Here is a 26,664-nt window from a genome sequence, read left to right as displayed (position 1 = left end):
GCCAATTATGTGCCCCCCCCCCCCTCTCTTTTAAACACCCCTTCACCGTGTGTAAGCAGGGGAGAGTCCGGGGAGCTTCCTCTCAGCGGTGCTGTGGAGAGAAAATGGCGCTGGTGAGTGCTGAGGGAGAAGCCCCGCCCCCTCGGCGGCGGGCTTCTGTCCCGCTCAAAGTTATTAAAAAATGGCGGGGGCTCTTTTATATACATGTACAGTGCCCACCTGTACATGTATATTGTCTTTTGCCATAATAGAGGCGTTATATTGCTGCCCAGGGCGCCCCCCCCTGCGCCCTGCACCCTTACAGTGACCGGAGTATGTGAGGTGTATGGGAGCAATGACGCACAGCTGCAGTGCTGTGCGTTACCTCAGTGAAGCTCTGAAGGCTTCTGCCGCCTGAGACGTCTTCTGACTTCGTTTCTTCTGGCTCTGTGAGGAGAACGGCGGCGCGGCTCTGGGGGTGGACGCCCAGTAAGAACCTGTGTTCCCCCCCTCTGGCGCTAATGGTGTCCAGTAGCCGAGGAAGCAGAGCCTATCTTAATGAAGAAGGTCTGCCCCTCTCTCCTCAGTCACTCGATGCAGGGAGCCTGTTGCCAGCAGTGCTCCCTGTAAAAATGTAGAAAAAATCCAAACAAAAATGCTTTCTAGGCAGAGAACTCAGGGGAGCTCCCTGCAGTGCACCCATCTTGCTCTGGGCACAGTGTAAAACTGAGGTCTGGAGGAGGGGCATAGAGGGAGGAGCCAGTGCACACCCAGAATCCAAAGCTTTCTTAAAGTGCCCTATCTCCTGCGGAGCCCGTCTATTCCCCATGGTCCTTACGGAGTCCCAGCATCCTCAAGGACGTTAGAGAAAAGTATTTTGTTAGGTTTTTTATTTTCAGGGAGACCTGCTGGCAACAGGCTCCCTGCATCGTGGGACTGAGGAGAGAGAAGCAGACCTACTTAACTGCTAGGCTCTGCTTCTTAGGCTACTGGACACCATTAGCTCCAGAGGGAGTCAGAACGCAGGTCTCCCCTTGCGGTTCGTCCCGGAGCCGCGCCGCCGTCCTCCTCGCAGAGCCGGAAGATAGAAGCCGGGTGAGTATAGGAAGGCAGAAGACTTCAGAGGTGGCAGAAGACTTCAGAGCTTCACCGAGGTAATGCGCAGCGGTAATGCGCAGCGGTAACGCTGCGTGCCATTGCTACCACACGGCACACACAGCGCACACTGTTGGGTGCAGGGCGCAGGGGGGGGGGGCGCCCTGGGCAGCAATGTTATACCTCTAGGACTGGCTATGTATGTATACACTATATTTTGTGTTATTTAAGAGAATCCCCGCCAGTTTGTTTGAAAGAGCGGGACCGAAGCCCGCCACTGAGGGGGCGGAGCTTGTCCCTCAGCACTCACCAGCGCCATTTTTCTCCACAGTACACGCTGAGAAGCTGGCTCCCCGGACTCTCCCCTGCTGATCACCGGTGACAGAGGGTTTTAAAGAAGGGGGGGGGGGCACATATTTGGCGCAGTACATATATAATATAAAGAGCGCTATATCTGGGTAATTTTTTCCAGGGTTATTGGCGCGGGGTGTGTGCTGGCATACTCTCTCTCTGTCTCTCCAAAGGGCCTTGTGGGGGATCTATCTCCAGATTAGAGATTTCCCTGAGTGTGTGCAGTGTCGGTACGTGCGTGTCGGCATGTCTGAAGTGGAAGGCTCTCCTAGGGATGAGGTGGAGCGCATGAGTGTGGTGTCTCCGTCGGCAACGCAGACACATGACTGGTTGGATATGTGGAAGGTTTTAAATGCAAATGTAAAATTATTGCACAAACGTTTGGACAAAGCAGAGTCCAGGGAATGTACAGGGGGTCATGCCCTGCCTTTCCCTATGTCACAGGGGCCTTCTGGGTCTCAAAAACGCCCACTTTCTCCAGTAGTAGACACTGATACCGACACGGATTCTGAATCCATTGTCGACTATGATGATGCGAGGTTGCAGCCAAAATTGGCAAAGAGTATTCATTATATGATTATTGCTATAAAGGATGTGCTGCATATTACAGATGATCCCGCTGTACCTAATCCAAGGGTCCACATGTTTAAAGAAAAGAAGCCTGAGGTTACTTTTCCCCCTTCTTTATGAATTAAATGAGTTATTTGAAAGTGCTTGGGAAACTCCAGACAAAAAACTGCAGATTCCCAAAAGGATTCTTATGGCGTATCCTTTCCCGATCAAGGACAGGATACGGTGGGAATCCTCCCCAAGGGTGGACAAAGCATTGACGCGCCTTTCTAAAAAGGTGGCGCTGCTGTCTGAGGATACCGCAACCCTCAGGGATCCTGCTGATCGCAAGCAGGGGACCACCTTGAAGTCAATTTACACACATACTGGTACATTACTCAGGCCGGCAATAGCGTCGGCTTGGGTTTGTAGCACTGTAATAGCGTGGACCGATACCTTATCTGTTGATATGGATACGATGGATAAGGAAACTATTTCATTGACCCTGGGTCATATTAAGGATGCGGTCCTTTATATGAGAGAGGCTCAGAGGGATGTGGGCATACTGGGTTCCAGAGCGAACGCTATGGCGATTTCTGCCAGGCGAGCACTGTGGACCCGACAGTGGACGGGTGATGCCGACTCGAAACGGCATATGGAGGTTTTGCCTTACAAGGGTGAGGAATCCGAATTATTTGGGGAAGGTCTCACGGACCTAGTTTCCACAGCTACTGCGGGTAAATCAACTTTTTTACCTTATGTTTCCTCACAGCCTAAGAAAGCGTCACATTATCAGATGCAGTCCTTTCGGTCGCAGAAATCCAAGAGAGCTCGGGGATCTTCCTTTCTTGCCAGAGGTAAGGGCAAGGGGAAAAAGCTGCCAGCTACAGCCAGTTCCAAGGAACAGAAGTCCTCCCCGGCTTCTACTAAATCCACCGCATGACGCTGGGGCTCCGCTGAGGGAGTCCGCTCCGGTGGGGGCACGTCTTCGACTTTTCAGCCAAATCTGGGCTCACTCTCAGGTGGGTCCCTGGGCAATAGACATTGTTTCCCAGGTGTACAAGCTGGAATTCGAAGAGGTGCCTCCTCGACGGTTTTTCAAATCGGCACTGCCGGCTTCTTCCCCAGAGAGGGAGGTAGTTTTGGCAGCGATTCAAAAGTTGTGCCTTCAACAAGTGGTGGTCAAAGTTCCCCTGCTTCAACAGGGAATGGCCTATTACTCAACCCTGTTTGTGGTCCCGAAACTGGACGGTTCGGTCAGACCCATTCTGAATTTAAAATCCTTAAACCTATACTTAAAGAGGTTCAAGTTCAAGATGGAATCGCTCAGAGCGGTCATCGCAAGCCTGGAAGGGGGAGATTATATGGTGTCTCTAGACATAAAGGATGCATACCTTCATGTCCCCATATATCCTCCTCATCAGGCGTTCCTGAGGTTTGCTGTACAGGATTGTCATTACCAATTTCAGACGTTGCCGTTTGGGCTTTCCACGGCCCCGAGGATTTTTACCAAATTAATGGCAGAAATGATGGTGCTCCTGCGCAAGCAGGGTGTCACAATTATCCCATACTTGGACGATCTCCTGATAAAAGCGAGATCGAGAGAACAGTTGCTGGACAGCGTTTCACTCTCCTGAGGGTGTTGCAACAGCACGGTTGGATTCTCAATCTACCGAAGTCACAGTTAGTTCCAACGACCCGATTGCCTTTCTTAGGCATGATTCTGGACACGGAACAAAAGAGGGTTTTTCTCCTGATGGAAAAAGCCCAGGAACTTCAGAGCTTGGTCAGGGACCTGTTGAAGCCAGACAGGGTGTCGGTGCATCACTGCACTCGAGTTCTGGGAAAAATGGTGGCGTCTTACGAGGCCATTCCATTCGGCAGGTTCCATGCAAGGACTTTTCAGTAGGACCTTCTGGACAAGTGGTCCGGGTCACATCTACAGATTCATCAAATGATCCGCCTGTCCCCCAGGGCCAGGGTATCTCTCCTGTGGTGGCTGCAGAGTGCTCACCTTCTAGAGGGTCGCAGGTTCGGCATTCAGGACTGGGTTCTGGTAACCACGGACGCGAGTCATGTAAGCGCTCTGGCAGCGGTCTTCATTCCGGGAGTGGACAACTGGGAAGCAGACTTCCTAAGCAGACACGATCTGCATCCAGGAGAGTGGGGACTTCATCAGGAAGTCTTCGCAGAGATTGCAAGTCAGTGGGGACTGCCTCAAATAGACATGATGGCTTCACCCCTCAACAAGAAACTTCCGAGATATTGCGCCAGGTCAAGGGACCCTCAGGCGGTTGCAGTGGACGCACTGGTGACAACGTGGGTTTTTCAATCGGTCTATGTGTTCCCTCCTCTTCCTCTCATCTCAAAGATACTGAGAATCATAAGACGAAGAGGGGTTCAGACAATTCTCATTGTTCCAGATTGGCCTCGAAGGGCCTGGTATCCAGATCTGCAGGAAATGCTCACAGGAGATCCGTGGCCTCTTTCTCTCAGGGAAGACCTGTTACAACAAGGGCCCTGTCTGTTCCAAAACTTACCGCGACTGCGTTTGACGGAAATGCGGTTGAACGCAGGATCCTAGCGGAAAAGGGCATTCCGGATGAGGTCATTCCTACTCTGATGTAGGCTAGGAAGGAGGTGACACCGAAACATTATCACCGTATTTGGTGCGAAGCCAAGACTGCTCCTCCGGAAGAATTCCATCTGGGCCGTTTTCTCCACTTCCTGCAAACTGGAGTGAATTTGGGCCTAAAATTAGGCTCCATTAAGGTTCAGATTTCGGCTCGATCCATTTTCTTTCAAAAGGAATTGGCTTCTCTTCCGGAAGTCCAGGCTTTTGTGAAAGGGGTGCTGCATATCCAGCCTCCTTTTGTGCCTCCGGTGGCACCATGGGACCTTAACGTGGTGTTACGGTTTCTTAAGTCTCACTGGTTTGAACCTCTTCAAACAGTTGAATTGAAGTATCTCACTTGGAAAGTGGTCATGTTATTGGCCTTGGCTTCGGCGCAGCGAGTGTCGGAGTTGGCGGCTTTGTCTCACAAAAGCCCTTATCTGATTTTCCATGTGGATAGAGCTGAGTTGCGGACTCGTCCGCAATTTTTGCCTAAGGTGGTTTCTTCTTTTCATATGAACCAACCTATTGTGGTGCCTGTGGCTACGAGGGACGTGGAGGATTCTGAGTCCCTGGATGTGGTCAGGGCATTGAAAATTTATGTGGCCAGAATGGCTCGGGTTAGGAAAACAGATGCCCTGTTTATCCTGTATGCAGCCAACAAGGTTGGCGCTCCTACTTCTAAGCAGACTATTGCTCGCTGGATCTGTAACACGATTCAGCAGGCTCATTCTACGGCTGGATTGCCGTTACCAAATTCGGTAAAGGCCCATTCCACTAGGAAGGTGGGCTCTTCTTGGGCGGCTGCCCGAGGTGTCTCGGCATTACAGCTTTGTTGAGCGGCGACTTGGTCGGGTTCAAACACTTTTGCAAAATTTTACAAGTTTGATACCCTGGCTGAGGAGGACCTCATGTTTGCTCATTCGGTGCTGCAGAGTCATCCGCACTCTCCCGCCCGTTTTGGAGCTTTGGTATAATCCCCATGGTCCTTACGGAGTCCCCAGCATCCTCTAGGATGTAAGAGAAAATAAGATTTTAAACCTACCGGTAAATCTTTTTCTCCTAGTCCATAGAGGATGCTGGGCGCCCGTCCCAGTGCGGACAACATCCTGCAAGACTTGTATATAGTTGTTGCTTATATAAGGGTTCTGTTGCAGTTTGGATCAGTCTCGGACTGATACTGTTTTTGTTTTATACTGTTGACTGGTTCGTATATTCCATGTTATACGGTGTGAATGGTGTGGCTGGTATGAATCTTGCCCTTGGATTTCCAAAATCCTTTCCTCGTACTGTCCGTCTCCTCTGGGCACAGTTTCTCTAACTGAGGTCTGGAGGAGGGGCATAGAGGGAGGAGCCAGTGCACACCCATACCTAAAGTTCTTTTTTAGTGCCCATGTCTCCTGCGGAGCCCGTCTATTCCCCATGGTCCTTATGGAGTCCCCAGCATCCTCTACGGACTAGGAGAAAAAGATTTACCGGTAGGTTTAAAATCTTATTATTCGCTTTCTAAATCTTTTTAAAAAGCGGGAAATTGATGCTGGTTTTAACCACGTAATCTTATAAAATGAATAGCTGTTTTTATGGGTTTTATTACAGTTTCCATCTTAATAACGTTTGAGCATTAACCTTCTTGGTGTGTAATGAAGTTACAAGCGATGGAAATTAGGACTGTCACAAGTTTCATTCACTTTCTTTTCTCACAAAACCATTGCTTTTTCCCATCATGGAAGGGCTCCATCCGTCGTGACAGAAGTAGGCTTTGATAAAGCTAGATCATATTTCTGCAGAAGAACATAAACAGAATTAAATACATCTCCAGTTGTTGCGTCATGCAGTGGTGCCATTTCTAATAATTCCTCAAAAATATTGAATTTCACATCGCAAGCAGGAAGAAACACAGCTAACTGAGCTGCGCAACCAATGTCTGTACTCTTGTCACAAGCAATCGAAAAAGCGTTGAAGCATGATGCTTTTATTTCGATCTGTTCACTTATATTGCAGGCCAAATTATTTATGCTGGCCATATATTAGGACGACCAGCATTCGATCCAATTCCTCATACGATTCCTCTTCAATACCCCCGGGAGCACCTAGCACATGATTTGGAGTTTTATGTGCATACGATGAAGCATACAATCTATCAAATGATTTTGTGTCTAACAAAAAGCACGTGATCACCTAGAAGGAAATGCCACTCAAATATGATGCTGATCGTATACGAGGCATTGTATGTGCATTAAAAAAGGTACGATGTTCATACAATGACGGCGCATAATGGGGGTAATTCTGAGTTGATCGCAGCATCAAATTTGTTAGCCGTTCGGTAAAACCATGTGCACTGCAGGGGGGGCAGATATAACATTTGCAGAGAGAGTTAGATTTGGGTGGGTTATTTTGTTTCTGTGCAGGGTAAATACTGGCTGCTTTATTTTTACACTGAAATTTAGATTTCAGTTTGAAGACACCCCACCCAAATCTAACTCTCTCTGCACATGTTACATCTGCCCCCCCCTGCAGTGCACATGGTTTTGCCCAACTGCTAACAAATTTGCTGCTGCGATCAACTCAAAATTTCCCCCAATATGTGCTGCACGTATGATCTGTGGATGCGACATTTGACCCACGGGGCCGAACAATGCATCGTAATTATACACAAAACACACAATGCATCATACGATGCATCTAAATTGTACATTCGTACGCAATGTCGACCTAGTGTATTGCCAGCTTTACTCTTTCAGCAACCGTATTTTGAGACAATAGAATACCTAGAAAAGCCTTCACACTACCCGGAGAAACAATTTCTGCGGCTTTTATCAGATGTTTTATAAAATCACCTTCAGTGAAAGGTTTTGAGTGTTTGGCTATTAGCTCCAACAATCTGTAGCTTGCACGTACAGCAGTTTCTTATGTTAATCTGGTAAATATAAACTGTTGTTTTAGTCCTGACTTTAACTCTTAACATATCTTGTCTCATTAATCCTTTAGACTGGGCATATTTTAGTTTATGTTGCTCGTGGTGAAGCCTGATGTTATACAGCTTTGGAAAACAGATGGCATTATTCCACACTAAGCAAATCACTTTATCTCTTAATTCACAGCAAAAATAGTCCAATTACCACTTCTCTTGAAAAATCCAATGTTCATCTGTAATTTTTAGTTTACTACCACTTAAGCTTTAATAGAGACATGGGTGGTCATTCCGCGTTGTTCGCTAGCTGCATTCGTTCGCTGTGCAGCGATGAGGCAAAATAAAATAAGAATTTACTTACCGATAATTCTATTTCTCATAGTCCGTAGTGGATGCTGGGGACTCCGTAAGGACCATGGGGAATAGCGGCTCCGCAGGAGACTGGGCACATCTAAAGAAAGCTTTAGGACTAACTGGTGTGCACTGGCTCCTCCCCCTATGACCCTCCTCCAAGCCTCAGTTAGGATACTGTGCCCGGACGAGCGTACACAATAAGGAAGGATTTTGAATCCCGGGTAAGACTCATACCAGCCACACCAATCACACCGTATAACTTGTGATCTGAACCCAGTTAACAGTATGATAACAGAGGAGCCTCTGAAAAGATGGCTCCCAACAATAATAACCCGATTTTTGTAACAATAACTATGTACAAGTATTGCAGACAATCCGCACTTGGGATGGGCGCCCAGCATCCACTACGGACTATGAGAAATAGAATTATCGGTAAGTAAATTCTTATGTTCTCTAACGTCCTAAGTGGATGCTGGGGACTCCGTAAGGACCATGGGGATTATACCAAAGCTCCCAAACGGGCGGGAGAGTGCGGATGACTCTGCAGCACCGAATGAGAGAACTCCAGGTCCTCCTCAGCCAGGGTATCAAATTTGTAGAATTTAGCAAACGTGTTTGCCCCTGACCAAGTAGCTGCTCGGCAAAGTTGTAAAGCCGAGACCCCTCGGGCAGCTGCCCAAGATGAGCCCACTTTCCTTGTGGAATGGGCTTTTACAGATTTTAGCTGTGGCAGGCCTGCCACAGAATGTGCAAGCTGAATTGTACTACAAATCCAACGAGCAATAGTCTGCTTAGAAGCAGGAGCACCCAGCTTGTTGGGTGCATACAGGATAAACAGCGAGTCAGATTTCCTGACTCCAGCCGTCCTGGAATATTTTCAGGGCCCTGACAACATCCAGCAACTTGGATTCCTCCAAGTCCCTAGTAGCCTCAGGCACCACAATAGGTTGGTTCAGGTGAAAACGCTGGAACCACCTTAGGGAGAAACTGAGGACGAGTCCTCAATTCCGCCCTGTCCGAATGGAAAATCAGATAAGGGCTTTTACAGGATAAAGCCGCCAATTCTGACACGCGCCTGGCCCAGGCCAGGGCCAACAGCATGACCACTTTCCATGTGAGATATTTTAACTCCACAGATTTAAGTGGTTCAAACCAATGTGACTTTTGGAACCCAAACTACATTGAGATCCCAAATTGCCACTGGAGGCACAAAAGGAGGCTGTATATGCAGTACCCCTTTTACAAACGTCTAAACTTCAGGGACTGAAGCTAGTTCTTTTTTGGAAGAAAATTGACAGGGCCGAAATCTGAACCTTAATGGACCCCAATTTCAGGCCCATAGACACTCCTGTTTGCAGGAAATGTAGGAATCGACCCAGTTGAATTTCCTCCGTCGGGCCTTACTGGCCTCGCACTACGCAACATATTTTCGCCAATTGCGGTGATAATGTTTTTGCGGTTACATCCTTCCTGGCTTTAGATCAGGATATGGATGACTTCATCCGGAATGCCTTTTTTCCTTCAGGATCCGGTGTTCAACCGGCATGCCGTCAAACGCAGCCGCGGTAAGTCTTGGAACAGACAGGGTCCTTGCTGGAGCAGGTCCCTTCTTAGAGGTAGAGGCCACGGATCCTCCGTGAGCATCTCTTGAAGTTCCGGTTACCAAGTCCTTCTTGGCCAATCCGGAGCCACGAATATAGTGCTTTCTCCTCTCCATCTTATCAATCTCAGTACCTTGGGTATGAGAGGCAGAGGAGGGAACACATACACTGACTGGTACACCCACGGTGTTACCAGAGCGTCTACAACTATTGCCTGAGGGTCTCTTGACCTGGCGCAATACCTGTCGAGTTTTTTAATCATGTGGACGACTTCTGGGTAAAGTCCCAACTCTCCCGGGTGGAGGTCGTGCTGAGGAAGTCTGCTTCCCAGTTGTCCACTCCCGGAATGAATACTGTTGACAGTGCTATCACATGATTTTCCGCCCAGCGAAGAATCCCTGCAGCTTCTGCCATTGCCCTCCTGCTTCTTGTGCCACCCTGTCTGTTTACGTGGGTGACTGCCATGATGTTGTCCGACTGGATCAACACCGGCTGACCTTGAAGCAGAGGTCTTGCTAAGCTTAGAGCATTGTAAATGGCCCTTAGCTTCAGGATATTTATGTGAAGTGATGTATCCAGGCTTGACCCTAAGCCCTGGATATTCCTTCCCTGTGTGACTGCTCCCCAGCCTCGCAGGCTGGCATCCGTGGTCACCAGGACCCAGTCCTGAATGCCGAATCTGCGGCCCTCTAGAAGATGAGCACTCTGCAACCACCACAGGATGGATACCCTTGTCCTTGGTGACAGGGTTATCCGCTGATGCATCTGAAAATGCGACCCGGACCATTTGTCCAGTAGGTTCCACTGGATAGTTCTTGCGTGGAATCTAACGAATGGGATTGCTTCGTAGGAAGCCACCATTTTTACCCAGAACCCTTGTGCATTGATGCACTGAGACTTGGTTCGGTTTTAGGAGGTTCCTGACTAGCTCGGATAACTCCCTGGCTTTCTCTTCCGGGAGAAACACCTTTTTTCTGGACTGTGTCCAGGAACATCCCTAGGAAACAGAAGACAAGTCGTCGGAACCAGCTGCGATTTTGGAATATTGAGAATCCAATCGTGCTGCCGCAACACTACCTGAGATAGTGCTACACCGACTTCCAACTGTTCCCTGGATCTTACCCTTATCAGGGAATCGTCCAAGTAAGGGATAACTAAAATTCCCTTCCTTCGAAGGGATATCATTTCGGCCATTACCTTGGTAAAGACCCGGGGTGCCGTGGACCATCCCTACGGCAGCGTCTGAACTGATAGTGACAGTTCTGTACCATAACCTGAGGTACCCTTGGTGAGAAGGGTAAATTTTGACATGAAGGTAAGCATCCTTGATGTCCCGAGACATCATGTAGTCCCCTTCTTCCAGGTTCGCAATCACTGCTCTGAGTGACTCAATCTTGAATTTGAACCTCTGTATGTAAGTGTTCAAAGATTTTAGATTTTAGATTTAGATTTAGAATCGGTCTCACCGAGCCGTCTGGCTTCGGTACCACAATAGTGTGGAATAATACCCCGTTCCCTGTTGCAGGAGGGGTACCTTGATTATCACCTGCTGGGAATACAGCTTGTGAATGGCTTCCAAAACTGCCTCCCTGTCAGAGGGAGACGTCGGTAAAGCCGACTTTTGGAAACGGCGAGGGGGAGACGTCTCGAATTCCAATATGTACCCTTGAGATATTACCTGAAGGATCCAGGGGTCTACTTGCGAGTGAGCCCACTGCACACTGAAATTCATTGAGAACGGGCCCCCACCGTGCCTGAGCTTGTAAGGCCCTAGCGTCATACTGAGGGCTTGGCAGAGGCGGGAAAGGGTTTCTGTTCCTGGGAACTGGCTAATCTCTTCAGCCTTTTTCCTCTCCCTCTGTCACGAGCAGAAAAGAGGAACCTTTTGTCCGCTTGCCAACAAAGGACTGCGCCTGATAATACGGCGTCTTATTTTGAGAGGCGACCTGGGGTACAAACGTGGATTTCCCAGTTGTTGCCGTGGCCACCAGGTCTAAAAGACCGACCCCAAATGTCCCTTTTCAAAGGCAATACTTCCCAATGCCGTTTGGAATCCGCATCACCTGACCATTTTACTGGTAGAATTGGACAACGCACTTATACTTGATGCCAGTCGGCAAATATTCCGCTGTGCATCATGCATATATAGAAATGCATCTTTTAAATGCTCTATAGGCAATAATATACTATCCTTATCTAGGATATCAATATTTCCAGTCAGGGAATCCGACCATGCCAACCCAGCACTGCACCTCCAGGCTGAGGCGATTGCTGGTCGCAGTATAACACCAGTATGTGTGTGAATACATTTTTGGATACCCTCCTGCTTTCTATCAGCAGGATCCTTAAGGGCGGCCATCTCATGAGAGGGTAGAGCCCTTGTTCTTACAAGCGTGTGAGCGCCTTATCCCCCCTAGGGGGTGTTTCCCAACGCACCCTAACCTCTGGCGGGAAAGGGTATACACCAATACTTTTTAAGAAATTATCAATTGTTATCGGGGGGAAACCCACGCATCATCACACACCTCATTTTATTTCTCAGATTCAGGAAAACTACAGGTAGTTTTTTCCTCACCGAACATAATACCCCTTTTTGGTGGTACTCGTATTATCAGAAATGTATAAAACATTTTCCATTGTCTCAATCATGTAACGTGTGGCCCTACTGGAAATCACGGTTGTCTCTTCACCGTCGACACAGGAGTCAGTATCCGTGTCGGCGTCTGTATCTGCCATCTGAGGTAACGGGCGCTTTAGAGCCCCTGACGGCCTATGAGACGTCTGGACAGGCACAAGCTGAGTAGCCGGCTGTCTCATGTCAACCACTGTTTTTTTATACAGAGCTGACACTGTCACGTAATTTTCAACAGTACATCCACTCAGGTGTCGACCCCCTAGGTGGTGACATCACTGTTACAGACACTCTGCTCCGTCTCCACATCATTTTTCTCCTCATACATGTCGACACAAACGTACCGACACACAGCACACACACAGGGAATGCTCTGATAGAGGACAGGACCCCACTAGCCCTTTGGGGAGACAGAGGGAGAGTATGCCAGCACACACCAGAGCGCTATATATATATACAGGGATAACCTTATATAAGTGTTTTTCCCCTTATAGCTGCTGTATGTTTTAATACTGCGCCTAATTAGTGCCCCCCTCTCTTTTTTTAACCCTTTCTGTAGTGTAGTGACTGCAGGGAAGGGCCAGGGAGCTTCCCTCCAACTGAGCTGTGAGGGAAAATGGCGCCAGTGTGCTGAGGAGATAGGCTCCGCCCCCTTTTCGGCGGCCTTATCTCCCGTTTTTCTGTATATTCTGGCAGGGGTTAAATGCATCCATATAGCCCAGGAGCTATATGTGATGTATTTTTTGCCATGTAAGGTATTTTTATCATGTTTTATTGCGTCTCAGGGCGCCCCCCCCCAGTGCCCTGCACCCTCAGTGACCGGAGTATGAAGTGTGCTGAGAGCAATGGCGCACAGCTGCAGTGCTGTGCGCTACCTTATTGAAGACAGGAACGTCTTCTGCCGCCGATTTTTCCGGACCTCTTCGCTCTTCTGGCTCTGTAAGGGGGCCGGCGGCGCGGCTCCGGGACCCATCCAGGCTGGGCCTGTGATCGTCCCTCTGGAGCTAATGTCCAGTAGCCAAGAAGCCCAATCCACTCTGCACGCAGGTGAGTTCGCTTCTTCTCCCCTTAGTCCCTCGATGCAGTGAGCCTGTTGCCAGCAGGTCTCACTGAAAATAACAAAACTAAACTAAAACTTTCACTAAGAAGCTCAGGAGAGCCCCTAGTGTGCACCCTTCTCGTCGGGCACAGAAATCTAACTGGGGCTTGGAGGAGGGTCATAGGGGGAGGAGCCAGTGCACACCAGTTAGTCCTAAAGCTTTCTTTAGATGTGCCCAGTCTCCTGCGGAGCCGCTATTCCCCATGGTCCTTACGGAGTCCCCAGCATCCACTTAGGACGTTAGAGAAACAGCACTTCTGCACATGCGTATGTGACGCAATGCGCACGCGTGGAGTACTATTACAACGAACTATGCAGTTTTTCACAGTGTCTAGCGAAGCATTTCAGTCGCACTGCCGGCCGCAGAGTGATTGACATGAAGTGGGCATTTCTGGGTGTCAACTGACCATTTTCAGGGAGTGATCGGAAAAATGCAGGCATGGCTGGGCGAACGCAGGGCGTGTTCTTGACGTCAAATCAGGAACTGAATGGTCTGAAGTGATCGCAAGCGCTAAGTAGGTCTGAAGCTACTCTGAAACTGCACAACATTTTTTTGTAGCCGCTCTGCGATCCATTCGTTCGCACTTCTGCTAAGCTAAAATACACTCCCAGTGGTAGGTGGCATAGCGTTTGCATGGCTGCTAAAAACTGCTAGCGAGCGATCAACTCGGAATGACCCCATGGTCGCTAGTGCAAGCAAAGCTAAAAATTAATACATAACCATCATCAGGGGGCCAAGGGGCCCCGAAATCCATCCCTGAAATGGGGACGCATATATAGGCAGGATGGAAAACTGTGCATGTCTGGGTCCTTACATGCCGGGGCCTGCACGGGAGACGCAATGAATAATGCCTGGAATCCAATCCTTAAAGGCTAGCCACTGCTACCCAGAACCCTGCTGTGGCTGGCACTCAGAGCAAGTGTGAGCAGCAATGGCAGGACGGGGTCCAGGGCCACCCGCAGCCGCGCTCTGCATGTACATGGCTGGCTGTAGGAGGCACACAAGAAGGAAGACATAGACGAGGCTGCCCGGCTGCAGCAGTGACTCATCCCTCGGCAGCATCAGGACAGGAAGTGCAGATGAGTCATGCTGCCTGTCAGAGAGGAGCCGAGACTGTGCGAAGGAGGGAAGGAAGGAGGTATTTCTACAAGGTTGTGTCTATGTTACCTGGACATGACAAAACGAGAGGGCAGGAGAGAACTTCCGCCCTTACAGCTCCTAAATGTTTTCTTTGTTCTCCGTTCGTTTGGGGTAATTTTTTTTGTCTATGCAGCATTGGACCCACGCGGGCTCGCTTCGCTTGCCACACTTTTCTATTCCAAATAGATTGTGACATGGACCCAGGAGGATATGGGAAAGGTTCTCTCCACGAAGAGAAACTAGACGCTACAATTTCTACTATGGTGAGTACGTTAACTTCTGGGAGGAGCAGGGAGCACTAAGATTAGGGGAATAGGAGCCCTGTTAGGAACATACAGATTGGGAGGAGGAGGCTCAGTAACCATGATAAAGGTGAGGGGGAGGGGGGTGTTGGGGAGGGCACTCTAGGGCAAATGCAAGCAAGGGGGCAAAACTGCAGGCAACATACAGATAAGGGGGTCTCTACAGGGAATATGCTGACAGAGCGGTCACTACGGGGAATATGCTGACAAGGGGATCTCTACAGGGGATATGCTGACAGAGCGGTCACTACGGGGAATATGCTGACAAGGGGATCTCTACAGGGGATATGCTGACAGAGGGGTCACTGCGGGGAATATGGTAACAAAGGGGTCACTATGGGGAATATGCTGACAGAGGGGTCACTACGAGGAATATACTGACAGAGGGGTCTCTATAGGGAATATGCTGACAGAGGGGTCACTACGGGGAATATGCTGACAGAGGGGTCACTACGGGGAATATGGTAACAAAGGGGTCACTATGGGGAATATGCTGACAGAGGGGTCACTACGAGGAATATGCTGACAGAGGGGTCTCTATAGGGAATATGCTGACAGATTGGTCTTTACAGGGAATATGCATTGCTGACAGAGGGGTCACTACATGGTGTATGCTGACAGAGGGGTCACTGCGGGGAATATGGTGACAGAGGGGTCTCTACAGGGAATATGCTGACAGATGGGTCTCTACAGGGAATATGCTGACAGAGGGGTCACTACAGGGAATATGGTGACAGAGGGGTCTCTACGGGGAATATGCTGACAGAGGGGTTACTACAGGGAATATGCTGACAGAGGGGTCTCTACAGGGAATATACTGACAGAGGGGTCACTACAGGGAATATGCTGACAGAGGGGTCACTACAGGGAATATGCTGACAGAGGGGTTACTACAGGGAATATGCTGACAGAGGGGTTACTACAGGGAATATGCTGACAGAGGGGTCTCTACAGGGAATATACTGACAGAGGGGTCTCTATAGGGAATATGCTGACAGAGGGGTCACTACGGGGAATATGCTGACAGAGGGGTCACTGCGGGGAATATGGTAACAAAGGGGTCACTATGGGGAATATGCTGACAGAGGGGTCACTACGAGGAATATGCTGACAGAGGGGTCTCTACAGGGAATATGCTGACAGATTGGTCTTTACAGGGAATATGCTGACAGAGGGGTCACTACAGGGAATATACTGACAGAGCGGTCACTACATGGTGTATGCTGACAGAGGGGTCACTGCGGGGAATATGGTGACAGAGGGGTCTCTACAGGGAATATGCTGACAGATGGGTCTCTACAGGGAATATGCTGACAGAGGGGTCACTACAGGGAATATGGTGACAGAGGGGTCTCTACAGGGAATATGCTGACAGAGGGGTTACTACAGGGAATATGCTGACAGAGGGGTCACTACAGGGAATATGCTGACAGAGGGGTCACTACAGGGAATATGCTGACAGAGGGGTCACTACAGGGAATATGCTGACAGAGGGGTCACTACAGGGAATATGCTGACAGAGGGGTCTCTACGGGGAATATGGTGACAGAGGGGTTACTACAGGGAATATGCTGACAGAGCGGTCTCTACAGGGAATATGCTGACAGAGGGGTCTCTACGGGGAATATGGTGACAGAGGGGTTACTACAGGGAATATACTGACAGAGGGGTTACTACAGGGAATATGCTGACAGAGGGGTTACTACAGGGAATATGCTGACTGTGAGGATACCGGGTGACCTGGGTATCCTGGGGTTCAGGGATCACACTGTGGAGCCAGTTATAATGAAAATCAAGGTGATCTTTATTCAGGGAGACCCAGAAATCCAGTGAACAGCAAGCAGAGTTATACTAATAATGTCCACTCAGAGTTCAGCAAAGTCCTTACCAGCTGCTGTATATCTCCTCCAGTCCTGGGCAGTAATGACAGCTGTAGCAGGGCACACAGAGTGGCTGGTCACTGATGACACTGAGAGGGGACGACACCCCAACCTCCAGTGATTCTAGCTGTGCACCATCACCTCCACACACACACAGTCTCCTTCTCCCAGCCACTTCCTCTCCCCACAATTCCCCCTTGCTGGTTCCTTCTCTCTCCTCCTTTCTGATTGGTGGATCATGCTGTCAGTCTTTCCAGAGGGGAAGGAGGAGGGCTTTTCTAAAAGAAACACTCCCCTGCTGTATGCTTCTGGGATACTTCCTGTGTGTGACTTCTGCAGACTGAGGGCTTCAATTTAAGAACTCAGAACTTGGGCCAAAGGAATAACTCTATCCTTTTTAACATGAAAGCATGTCCTAGACATCCCTTTCCCTGGTCTCCTCACATACCTCCCCCTTCTTAAATCGAGGAGACAGGCATGATGCCAATGTTGGAGTCCTGACTGTTGTCTCGGCCCGAAGGTCTGCGAAGTCTGGCATTTGTTTCCTCACGTCTGGATAACCCGTCAGCATTGTGATGGTCTCGTCCCTTTTTGTGAGAAATAGAAAAGTTGAAACCTTGTAACGCCAAACTCCACCTCAACAACCTCCCATTTTCCCCTGAGGTTCTGTTTAGCCAATTTAATGGGTTATGGTCAGTAATAACAGTGAATTCTTTACCATAGAGATAAGGTTGTAGTTTCTTTAAGGCCCAGACTATGGCTAGACACTCCTTCTCAATAGTGGCATAGGCTATCTCTCGGTCAGCTAACTTACGAGATAGATACACAATTGGGTGTTCCCTACCATCTTCTCCCACCTGGCACAACACTGCCCCAAGTCCACACCCCGAAGCGTCTGTCTGCACAATAAACTTTTTATGGTAGTCAGGGGCAGCCAACACTGGGGCTCGAGTCAGCGTGTCTTTTAAGATGGTGAAGGCTTGCTCACACTCAACAGTCCATTCGATCTTCCGAGCATATCTCTTTTTGGTCAAGTCCGTTAGGGCCTTGGCCACGGTGCTGTAATGTGGTATAAATTTTCTGTAATAGCCAGCAACCCCAAGGAAGGCCCGCACTTGCTTCTGATTGACAGGTCGGGGCCAGTTGACAATAGCCTCCACCTTTGCCGGTTCTGGTCTAATAGATCCTCCTCCAACCCGATGTCCTAGGTACTGAACCTCAGCCATCCCCATCTGACATTTATCTGGGCGTATGGTGAGCCCGGCCTGTCTGATCCTTTTGAGCACTTCTGCCACATGAGTTAAATGGTCTGCCCAGGTATGGCTGAAGATGGCGATATCATCAAGGTAGGCTTGTGCAAAGTCTTGACATCCCTCCAGTAGGTCATTCACCATTCGCTGGAAGGTGGCAGGGGCGTTCTTCATCCCGAAAGGCATGGTAGTACACTCAAAGAGTCCTATGGGTGTGATGAAGGCAGAACGCTCCTGGGCTTCTTTGGTAAGTGGGATTTGCCAGTAACCCTTGCTTAAGTCCAGCGTTGAGACGAACTTGGCCCCTCCAATCCGGTCCAGTAGCTCGTCAATACGGGGCATAGGGTAAGCATCAGTTATGGTTACTTCATTCAATTTGCGATAGTCCACGCAAAACCGTGTACTCCCATCTTTCTTGGGAACCAACACGACCCCAGCGGCCCATGGGCTTTTAGATGGCACAATGACCCCCAAAGCTAGCATCTCTTTAATCTCAGTCTTCACCTGTCTCATAACATCTGGGGTCATTCGGTAAGCGACTTGTCGGATGGGCTTACTGTTCCCAGTGTCCACATGGTGAGTGGTCAGGTGAGTTCGACCAGGTTGACATGAAAACTGGGCTTGTTCAGCCTCTAAGATCCTCTGCATCTCTTGCTGCTGTGCCGTATTCAATTGTAGTCCCACCTGGACTGATTCCACTCCCTTATTCTCTTTAGCAGCTCCCAAAAGGTCAGGCAATGGATCAGTTTCTGGTGTCTCCATCGGAGGGCAACATACCATCATGGCCGCTACTTGACGATCTCTATAAGCTTTAATTCTATTTATATGGAAGGTGCGTAGGCGCTTCCCTCCCTTATCCAGGGCGATCACATAATTGACCGGTCCGGTACGCCTTACCACTGTATACGGTCCATCCCAGGTGGCTTGCAGTTTGTTTCTACGCACTGGGATAAGCACCATGACCTTTTGCCCTGGATTCAACTCACGGTCTTGAGCGTGGGCATCGTACCATTCCCTTTGTTTCTCTTGTGATTCCCGGAGATGCTCTTGGGTTAACTGTAGCAATCTTCTCATCCGATTCCGCATGTTCTCTACATATTGTAAAATGGGCTGCTGGTGTTCTTGGAAAGTTCCCTCCCAACTCTCTTTGACCAGGTCTAGGGGCCCCCGCACTTTCCGGCCGTACAGAAGTTCAAACGGGGAATATCCGGTAGATGCTTGTGTAACTTCCCGATAAGCAAATAGAAGCTGTTACAGGGCTCTCTCCCAGTCCCTCCCCTCGGACTGTACGTAAGCTTGTAGGAGTCTTTTCAGCGTTCCATTGAATCTTTCACAAAGTCCATTGGTCTGCGGATGATAAGGGGTGGTCCGAAGAGGCCGAACTCCCCACTTTTCCCACAGGGTTTGCATTAGTTCACCTTGGAATTGAGGCCCTTGGTCTGTGACGACTTCCTGTGGATATCCGACCCGACTGAATATGTCCGTCAGTGCTTGCGCAACATGTTCCGTGTCAATGGATGACAGGGCCACGGCTTCAGGGTAACGTGTCGTAAAGTCCACCAGGGTCAAGATGTACTTCTTGCCCGTGTGACTGGGAATAGCTAATGGTCCAACTAGGTCTATGGCAACACGGGCAAATGGCTCCCCTATAATAGGTAATGGGTGCAGAAAAGCTTTCTGTTGGGGCTTTCCCAGTCTCTGACAGGTATCACAGGTGTCCCGATACTGCTTAACATCTCTAGAAATCCGTGGCCAGAAGAAATTCCGCAACAGTCGGGCCAATGTTTTCCGGGTGCCAAAATGGCCAGCTGCAGGGATGTCGTGGGCAAGAGCTAGTAATTGTGCTCTGTATTGTGTAGGTACCACCAACTGTTTAGTAGGCATGACTGCTTCCTGTCCGGGCCGAGGGATGACCACTCGGTACAGTAATTCCTCTTCCCACACTATCTTACTTCTATCAGCTGTTTCCAACCCCAGTTCGGCTGCACTCCTCAATTTGCTCAGGGAGGGGTCAGTCCGTTGGGCCTGTCGGAACTCACTCCGGTCCACCTCCCCCAAGTCTACCTCTAAAGTACTGGACAATGAACTAGAGTCACTCACCATTGTCTGGGTAGGCTGATTCTGGACCATATCTGTAGCCTGGGTCACCTCTCTTCGTGTTTGGCTTCTGGTTACCACCTGGACGAAGCGTGTCACTAGTCCTTGTCCCAGATCATTCCCGAGGATTACCTTGGCTGGTAGCCCCTTGAGTACTCCGACTTCCACGATTCCTTGGTCAGCTCCCCAGTCCAGATGTATCTTGGCAACAGGAATATCGGCCTGTTGTCCCCCGGCAGTGGCAATTCGCACATACTGTCCAGGTATCACCTGGGAGGCAGGAATCAGGTCTGGCTCAATCAACGTAAGTGAGGCCCCAGAGTCTCGTAGGCCCTGTACCTGCTGGTTCTCCGCTATCACAGTCTGTAGGTGCCCTCGCATATTCCAGGGAGTCGCCTTCTCCTCCCCCAGAACCAAGTCCACAATATACACCCCACCCATCATCCCATCCATATCTGACTAGACGACCTCTTCACCATACTCCTCCGTGGGGTAACATACCACAGAGACTGGAGCCGGTCTAGCCCCAGGGAATGGCCCTCTTGTGCGTGGACAGTCCCTAAGCACGTGTCCTGGTTGATTGCAGCGATAACACTTCCGAGGTTCTGGGTTAGCCACTCTGAATCTGGGTGGCTGATAAGTGATGTTTTTGATAGGGCCTCCTTTATTACTATCTTTGACTTGCGGTTCTTTATCAGAGAGCTTCTCCACTCGTGGGTTTCTTGTACCGCCTGCTGCACTGAAGATTCTCCATTGCGGACGATTGGCTATATATTCATCAGCCCATTCCGCAGCTTGTTCAGGTGTACTGGGCTTCCTGTCTGCGACCCACTCCCGTACCTCTGGTGCCATCTTAATCATTAGCTGTTCTACCACAAATAAGTTGACAATCTGCTCCACAGTGGAGGCCTGTCTTCCTTCAAGCCATTTCCCACAGGCTTGCCGTAGCTGACTAGCAAACTCTTGGTAGGAATCAGTTCCACCTTTATTCAGTGTCCTGAATTTAAGACGATAAGATTCTGCAGTTATCTGGAACTTAGCAAGCAATGCTTTCTTTATAAAGGCATAGACTCCACATTCCTGGGGGGTTAGGGCCCGATAGGCTTCCAGAGCCCTGCCAGTGAGACTTGGCCCCAAGTACTTTGGCCAGTCAGCTGGCTCTATTCCATGCACCCCCATGAGATTTTCAAAGATCTGGAGGTGAGTGTCAATGTCTGTTTCATTTTCCCGAAATGTGGGAACATCCTTAAATCCCAAGCGTCGCTTCTCTTGTTCAAAACTTCGGGGGGACTCCGGAATTCCACTGCCAGCAGGAATTTGTACTCCTAGTATAGCTTGGATCACTCCAGCTCTCTCCTGTGGGGTCGCACCTTCGCCTAGCGCCCCCAGCAAGCTCTGCAGTATGGCAGGAGTGGCATCGGTCAACTCTGGTAACTTATTGGATGAATTACTACCAATGCCTGTTGGTCCCTCTTCATCATCACTCAGGTGGTCAGGATCCTCTGGGTGCCCCCGATCCCACTCCAACAACCGAAGTACCAGAGTTTCCCTGGTCTCAGTCCCATCATAAGTAATTCCCTTCATCCTGCAAAATCCTTGTAGGTGAGGTTTCCGAGCTGTACGGTAAAACTTCTCCTGCTCTCTCATTGCATTCTCCCCTTGACTGCTGGCCACAACTGCTGGCTGACTCTCCATGCTGATACTTTTGTGCATTAGCTCCCTGGAAACTCTCTCCCTGGAAACACTACAGGAACTATGTGATATCCCACCGCTGCCGCCAAATGTGAGGATACCGGGTGACCTGGGTATCCTGGGGTTCAGGGATCACACTGTGGAGCCAGTTATAATGAAAATCAAGGTGATCTTTATTCAGGGAGACCCAGAAATCCAGTGAACAGCAAGCAGAGTTATACTAATAATGTCCACTCAGAGTTCAGCAAAGTCCTTACCAGCTGCTGTATATCTCCTCCAGTCCTGGGCAGTAATGACAGCTGTAGCAGGGCACACAGAGTGGCTGGTCACTGATGACACTGAGAGGGGACGACACCCCAACCTCCAGTGATTCTAGCTGTGCACCATCACCTCCACACACACACAGTCTCCTTCTCCCAGCCACTTCCTCTCCCCACAATTCCCCCTTGCTGGTTCCTTCTCTCTCCTCCTTTCTGATTGGTGGATCATGCTGTCAGTCTTTCCAGAGGGAAAGGAGGAGGGCTTTTCTAAAAGAAACACTCCCCTGCTGTATGCTTCTGGGATACTTCCTGTGTGTGACTTCTGCAGACTGAGGGCTTCAATTTAAGAACTCAGAACTTGGGCCATAGGATTAACTCTATCCTTTTTAACATGAAAGCATGTCCTAGACATCCCTTTCCCTGGTCTCCTCACACTGACAGAGGGGTCACTACAGGGAATATGCTGACAGAGGGGTCACTACAGGGAATATGCTGACAGAGCGGTCTCTACAGGGAATATGCTGACAGAGGGGTCACTGCGGGGAATATGGTGACAGAGGGGTTACTACAGGGAATATGCTGACAGAGGGGTCACTACAGGGAATATGCTGACAGAGGGGTCACTACAGGGAATATGCTGACAGAGGGGTCTCTACAGGGAATATACTGACAGAGGGGTCTCTATAGGGAATATGCTGACAGAGGGGTCACTACGGGGAATATGCTGACAGAGGGGTCACTGCGGGGAATATGGTAACAAAGGGGTCACTATGGGGAATATGCTGACAGAGGGGTCACTACGAGGAATATGCTGACAGAGGGGTCTCTACAGGGAATATGCTGACAGATTGGTCTTTACAGGGAATATGCTGACAGAGGGGTCACTACAGGGAATATACTGACAGAGCGGTCACTACATGGTGTATGCTGACAGAGGGGTCACTGCGGGGAATATGGTGACAGAGGGGTCTCTACAGGGAATATGCTGACAGATGGGTCTCTACAGGGAATATGCTGACAGAGGGGTCACTACAGGGAATATGGTGACAGAGGGGTCTCTACAGGGAATATGCTGACAGAGGGGTTACTACAGGGAATATGCTGACAGGGGGGTCACTACAGGGAATATGCTGACAGAGGGGTCACTACAGGGAATATGCTGACAGAGGGGTCACTACAGGGAATATGCTGACAGAGGGGTCACTACAGGGAATATGCTGACAGAGGGGTCTCTACAGGGAATATACTGACAGAGGGGTCTCTATAGGGAATATGCTGACAGAGGGGTCACTACGGGGAATATGCTGACAGAGGGGTCACTGCGGGGAATATGGTAACAAAGGGGTCACTATGGGGAATATGCTGACAGAGGGGTCACTACGAGGAATATGCTGACAGAGGGGTCTCTACAGGGAATATGCTGACAGATTGGTCTTTACAGGGAATATGCTGACAGAGGGGTCACTACAGGGAATATACTGACAGAGCGGTCACTACATGGTGTATGCTGACAGAGGGGTCACTGCGGGGAATATGGTGACAGAGGGGTCTCTACAGGGAATATGCTGACAGATGGGTCTCTACAGGGAATATGCTGACAGAGGGGTCACTACAGGGAATATGGTGACAGAGGGGTCTCTACAGGGAATATGCTGACAGAGGGGTTACTACAGGGAATATGCTGACAGGGGGGTCACTACAGGGAATATGCTGACAGAGGGGTCACTACAGGGAATATGCTGACAGAGGGGTCTCTACAGGGAATATGCTGACAGAGGGGTCTCTACGGGGAATATGGTGACAGAGGGGTTACTACGGGGAATATGCTGACAGAGCGGTCTCTACAGGGAATATGCTGACAGAGGGGTCTCTACGGGGAATATGGTGACAGAGGGGTTACTACAGGGAATATACTGACAGAGGGGTTACTACAGGGAATATGCGGACAGAGGGGTTACTACAGGGAATATGCTGACAGAGGGGTCACTACAGGGAATATGCTGACAGAGGGGTCACTACAGGGAATATGCTGACAGAGCGGTCTCTACAGGGAATATGCTGACAGAGGGGTCACTGCGGGGAATATGGTGACAGAGGGGTTACTACAGGGAATATGCTGACAGAGGGGTCACTACAGGGAATATGCTGACAGAGGGGTCACTACAGGGAATATACTGACAGAGGGGTCACTACAGGGAATATACTGACAGAGGGGTCTCTACAGGGAATATGCTGACAGAGGGGTCACTACAGGGAATATACTGACAGAGGGGTCACTACAGGGAATATACTGACAGAGGTGTCACTACAGGGAATATGCTGACAGAGGGGTCACTACAGGGAATATGCTGACAGAGGGGTCACTACAGGGAATATACTGACAGAGGGGTCACTACAGGGAATATACTGACAGAGCGGTCACTACAGGGAATATACTGACAGAGGGGTCTCTACGGGGAATATGCTGACAGAGGGGTCACTACAGGAAATATACTGACAGAGGGGTCTCTACAGGGAATATACTGACAGAGGGGTCACTACAGGGAATATGCTGACAGAGGGGTCACTACAGGGAATATACTGACAGAGGGGTCACTACAGAGAATATGCTGACAGAGGGGTCACTACAGGGAATATGCTGACAGAGGGGTCTCTACAGGGAATATGCTGACAGAGGGGTCACTACAGGGAATATGCTGACAGAGGGGTCTCTTCAGGTAATATGCTGACAGAGGGGTCACTGCGGGGAATATACTGACAGAGGGGTCACTACAGGGAATATACTGACAGAGGGGTCTCTCCAGGGAATATGCTGACAGAGGGGTCACTACAGGGAATATACTGACAGAGGGGTCTCTCCAGGGAATATACTGACAGAGGGGTCACTACAGGGAATATGCTGACAGAGGGGTTACTACAGGGAATATGCTGACAGAGGGGTCTCTACAGGGAATATACTGACAGAGCGGTCTCTACGGGGAATATGCTGACAGAGGGGTCACTACGGGGTATATACTGACAGAGGGGTCACTACGGGGAATATGCTGACAGAGGGGTCACTACAGGGAATATGCTGACAGAGGGGTCACTACAGGGAATATACTGACAGAGGGGTCATTACAGGGAATATGCTGACAGAGGGGTCACTACAGGGAATATGCTGACAGAGGGGTCACTACAGGGAATATACTGACAGAGGGGTCAGTACAGGGAATATGCTGACAGAGGGGTCACTACAGGGAATATACTGACAGAGGGGTCACTACGGGGAATATGCTGACAGAGGGGTCACTACAGGGAATATGCTGACAGAGGGGTCACTACAGGGAATATGCTGACAGAGGGGTCACTACAGGGAATATGCTGACAGAGGGGTCACTACAGGGAATATGCTGACAAAGGGGTTACTACAGGGAATATGCTGACAGAGGGGTCACTACAGGGAATATGCTGACAGAGGGGTCTCTACAGGGAATATGCTGACAGAGGGGTCACTACAGGGAATATACTGACAGAGGGGTCACTACAGGGAATATGCTGACAGAGGGGTCACTACAGGGAATATGCTGACAGAGGGGTTACTACAGGGAATATGCTGACAGAGGGGTCTCTACAGGGAATATACTGACAGATGGGTCACTACAGGGAATATACTGACAGAGGGGTCACTACAGGGAATATGCTGACAGAGGGGTCACTACAGGGAATATGCTGACAGAGGGGTCACTACAGGGAATATACTGACAGAGGGGTCACTACAGGGAATATACTGACAGAGGGGTCACTACAGGGAATATACTAACAGAGGGATCTCTACAGGGAATATGCTGACAGAGGGGTCACTACAGGGAATATACTGACAGAGGGGTCACTACAGGGAATATACTGACAAGGGGGTCATTACGGGGAATATGCTGAAAAGGGGGTCACTGCGGGGAATATGGTGACAGAGGGGTCACTACGGGGAATTTGCTGACAGGGGTCACTATGGGGAATATGCAGACAAGGGGTCACTACAGGGAATATGCTGACAAGGGTGTCATTGCGGCGAATATGCTGACAAGGGGGTCATTACGGGGAATATGCTGACAAGGGGGTCACTGTGAGGAATATGGCGACAGAGAGGTCACTACGCGGGATATGCAGACAATGGGTCACTAGGAGGATTACTGTAAATGGGTGTTATACAGAAAATACAAGGGGGACCACAACACAAGACACCTTTTCAAGGGGCAACATTATTTTATTTGCCCTTGGCGCCATTGACCCATTACACTTCTGGGTAGCAGTATAGGAATTCTTAGTTTGAATCCTCTCTAAGATGAATCTTGTCATATCAAACACTTAGTGTATGACCAGCACAATTAGGGCATTGATATGTGAATGCGAGTTTGATACCTTCCGTATTACAGGACCAGAGACTGTACCAGAAGGAAAGCGGGTCCTGATGAGCCTAGCCTGGCTGGCAGATAACCCACCCGCTCAGCATGTTGTTCCCACCCCAAGCTCACCAGGTGTGCAGATAGGACCTGCGCTGCTGCCACATGGACATGTGAGGGAACGGGCATAAACACAGCAGGAACTGCCAGTAGCAGTGATAACTAGATATTGTGCTATGGATTGTTTGAATAGGGGGGCCCCAAATTAGTGTCTGGCCTAGGGCCCCATGAGGTCTAAATCTGCCTCTGCTTAGCAATGTGTGATGTGAGATGATAATTGAATTAACACTGCCTCCCTTTACCATCTCTGCCAATGTCACCTCAGATAGATGTTAGAGAGAAACCACCATATATATGTATGGCTTACATATATATGTTGGTGTCTCTCCAACGGGGAACATGTGTCCCTTCCAGCCCC

General features: G+C 49.6%; 1 protein-coding gene across 1 annotated transcript; it reads right to left on the bottom strand.

The window, feature by feature from the left end:
• Nucleotides 1–6,161: 6,161 nt before the first annotated feature.
• LOC134927275 (uncharacterized) lies at nt 6,162–22,217 on the bottom strand. The gene is made up of 3 exons (XM_063921501.1): nt 19,859–22,217; nt 16,517–17,095; nt 6,162–6,369 (listed from the first exon to the last, which is right to left on the bottom strand). Exon 1 carries the CDS (start codon nt 21,566–21,568, stop codon nt 20,315–20,317), a length of 1,254 nt encoding a protein of 417 aa, XP_063777571.1. The 5' UTR covers nt 21,569–22,217; the 3' UTR covers nt 6,162–6,369; nt 16,517–17,095; nt 19,859–20,314.
• Nucleotides 22,218–26,664: the final 4,447 nt, after the last annotated feature.

Source organism: Pseudophryne corroboree, chromosome 5 (genome assembly GCF_028390025.1).
Source record: "Pseudophryne corroboree isolate aPseCor3 chromosome 5, aPseCor3.hap2, whole genome shotgun sequence".
Lineage (NCBI taxonomy): Eukaryota > Metazoa > Chordata > Amphibia > Anura > Myobatrachidae > Pseudophryne > Pseudophryne corroboree.
This window is presented reverse-complemented; position numbering and strand designations above follow the sequence as displayed.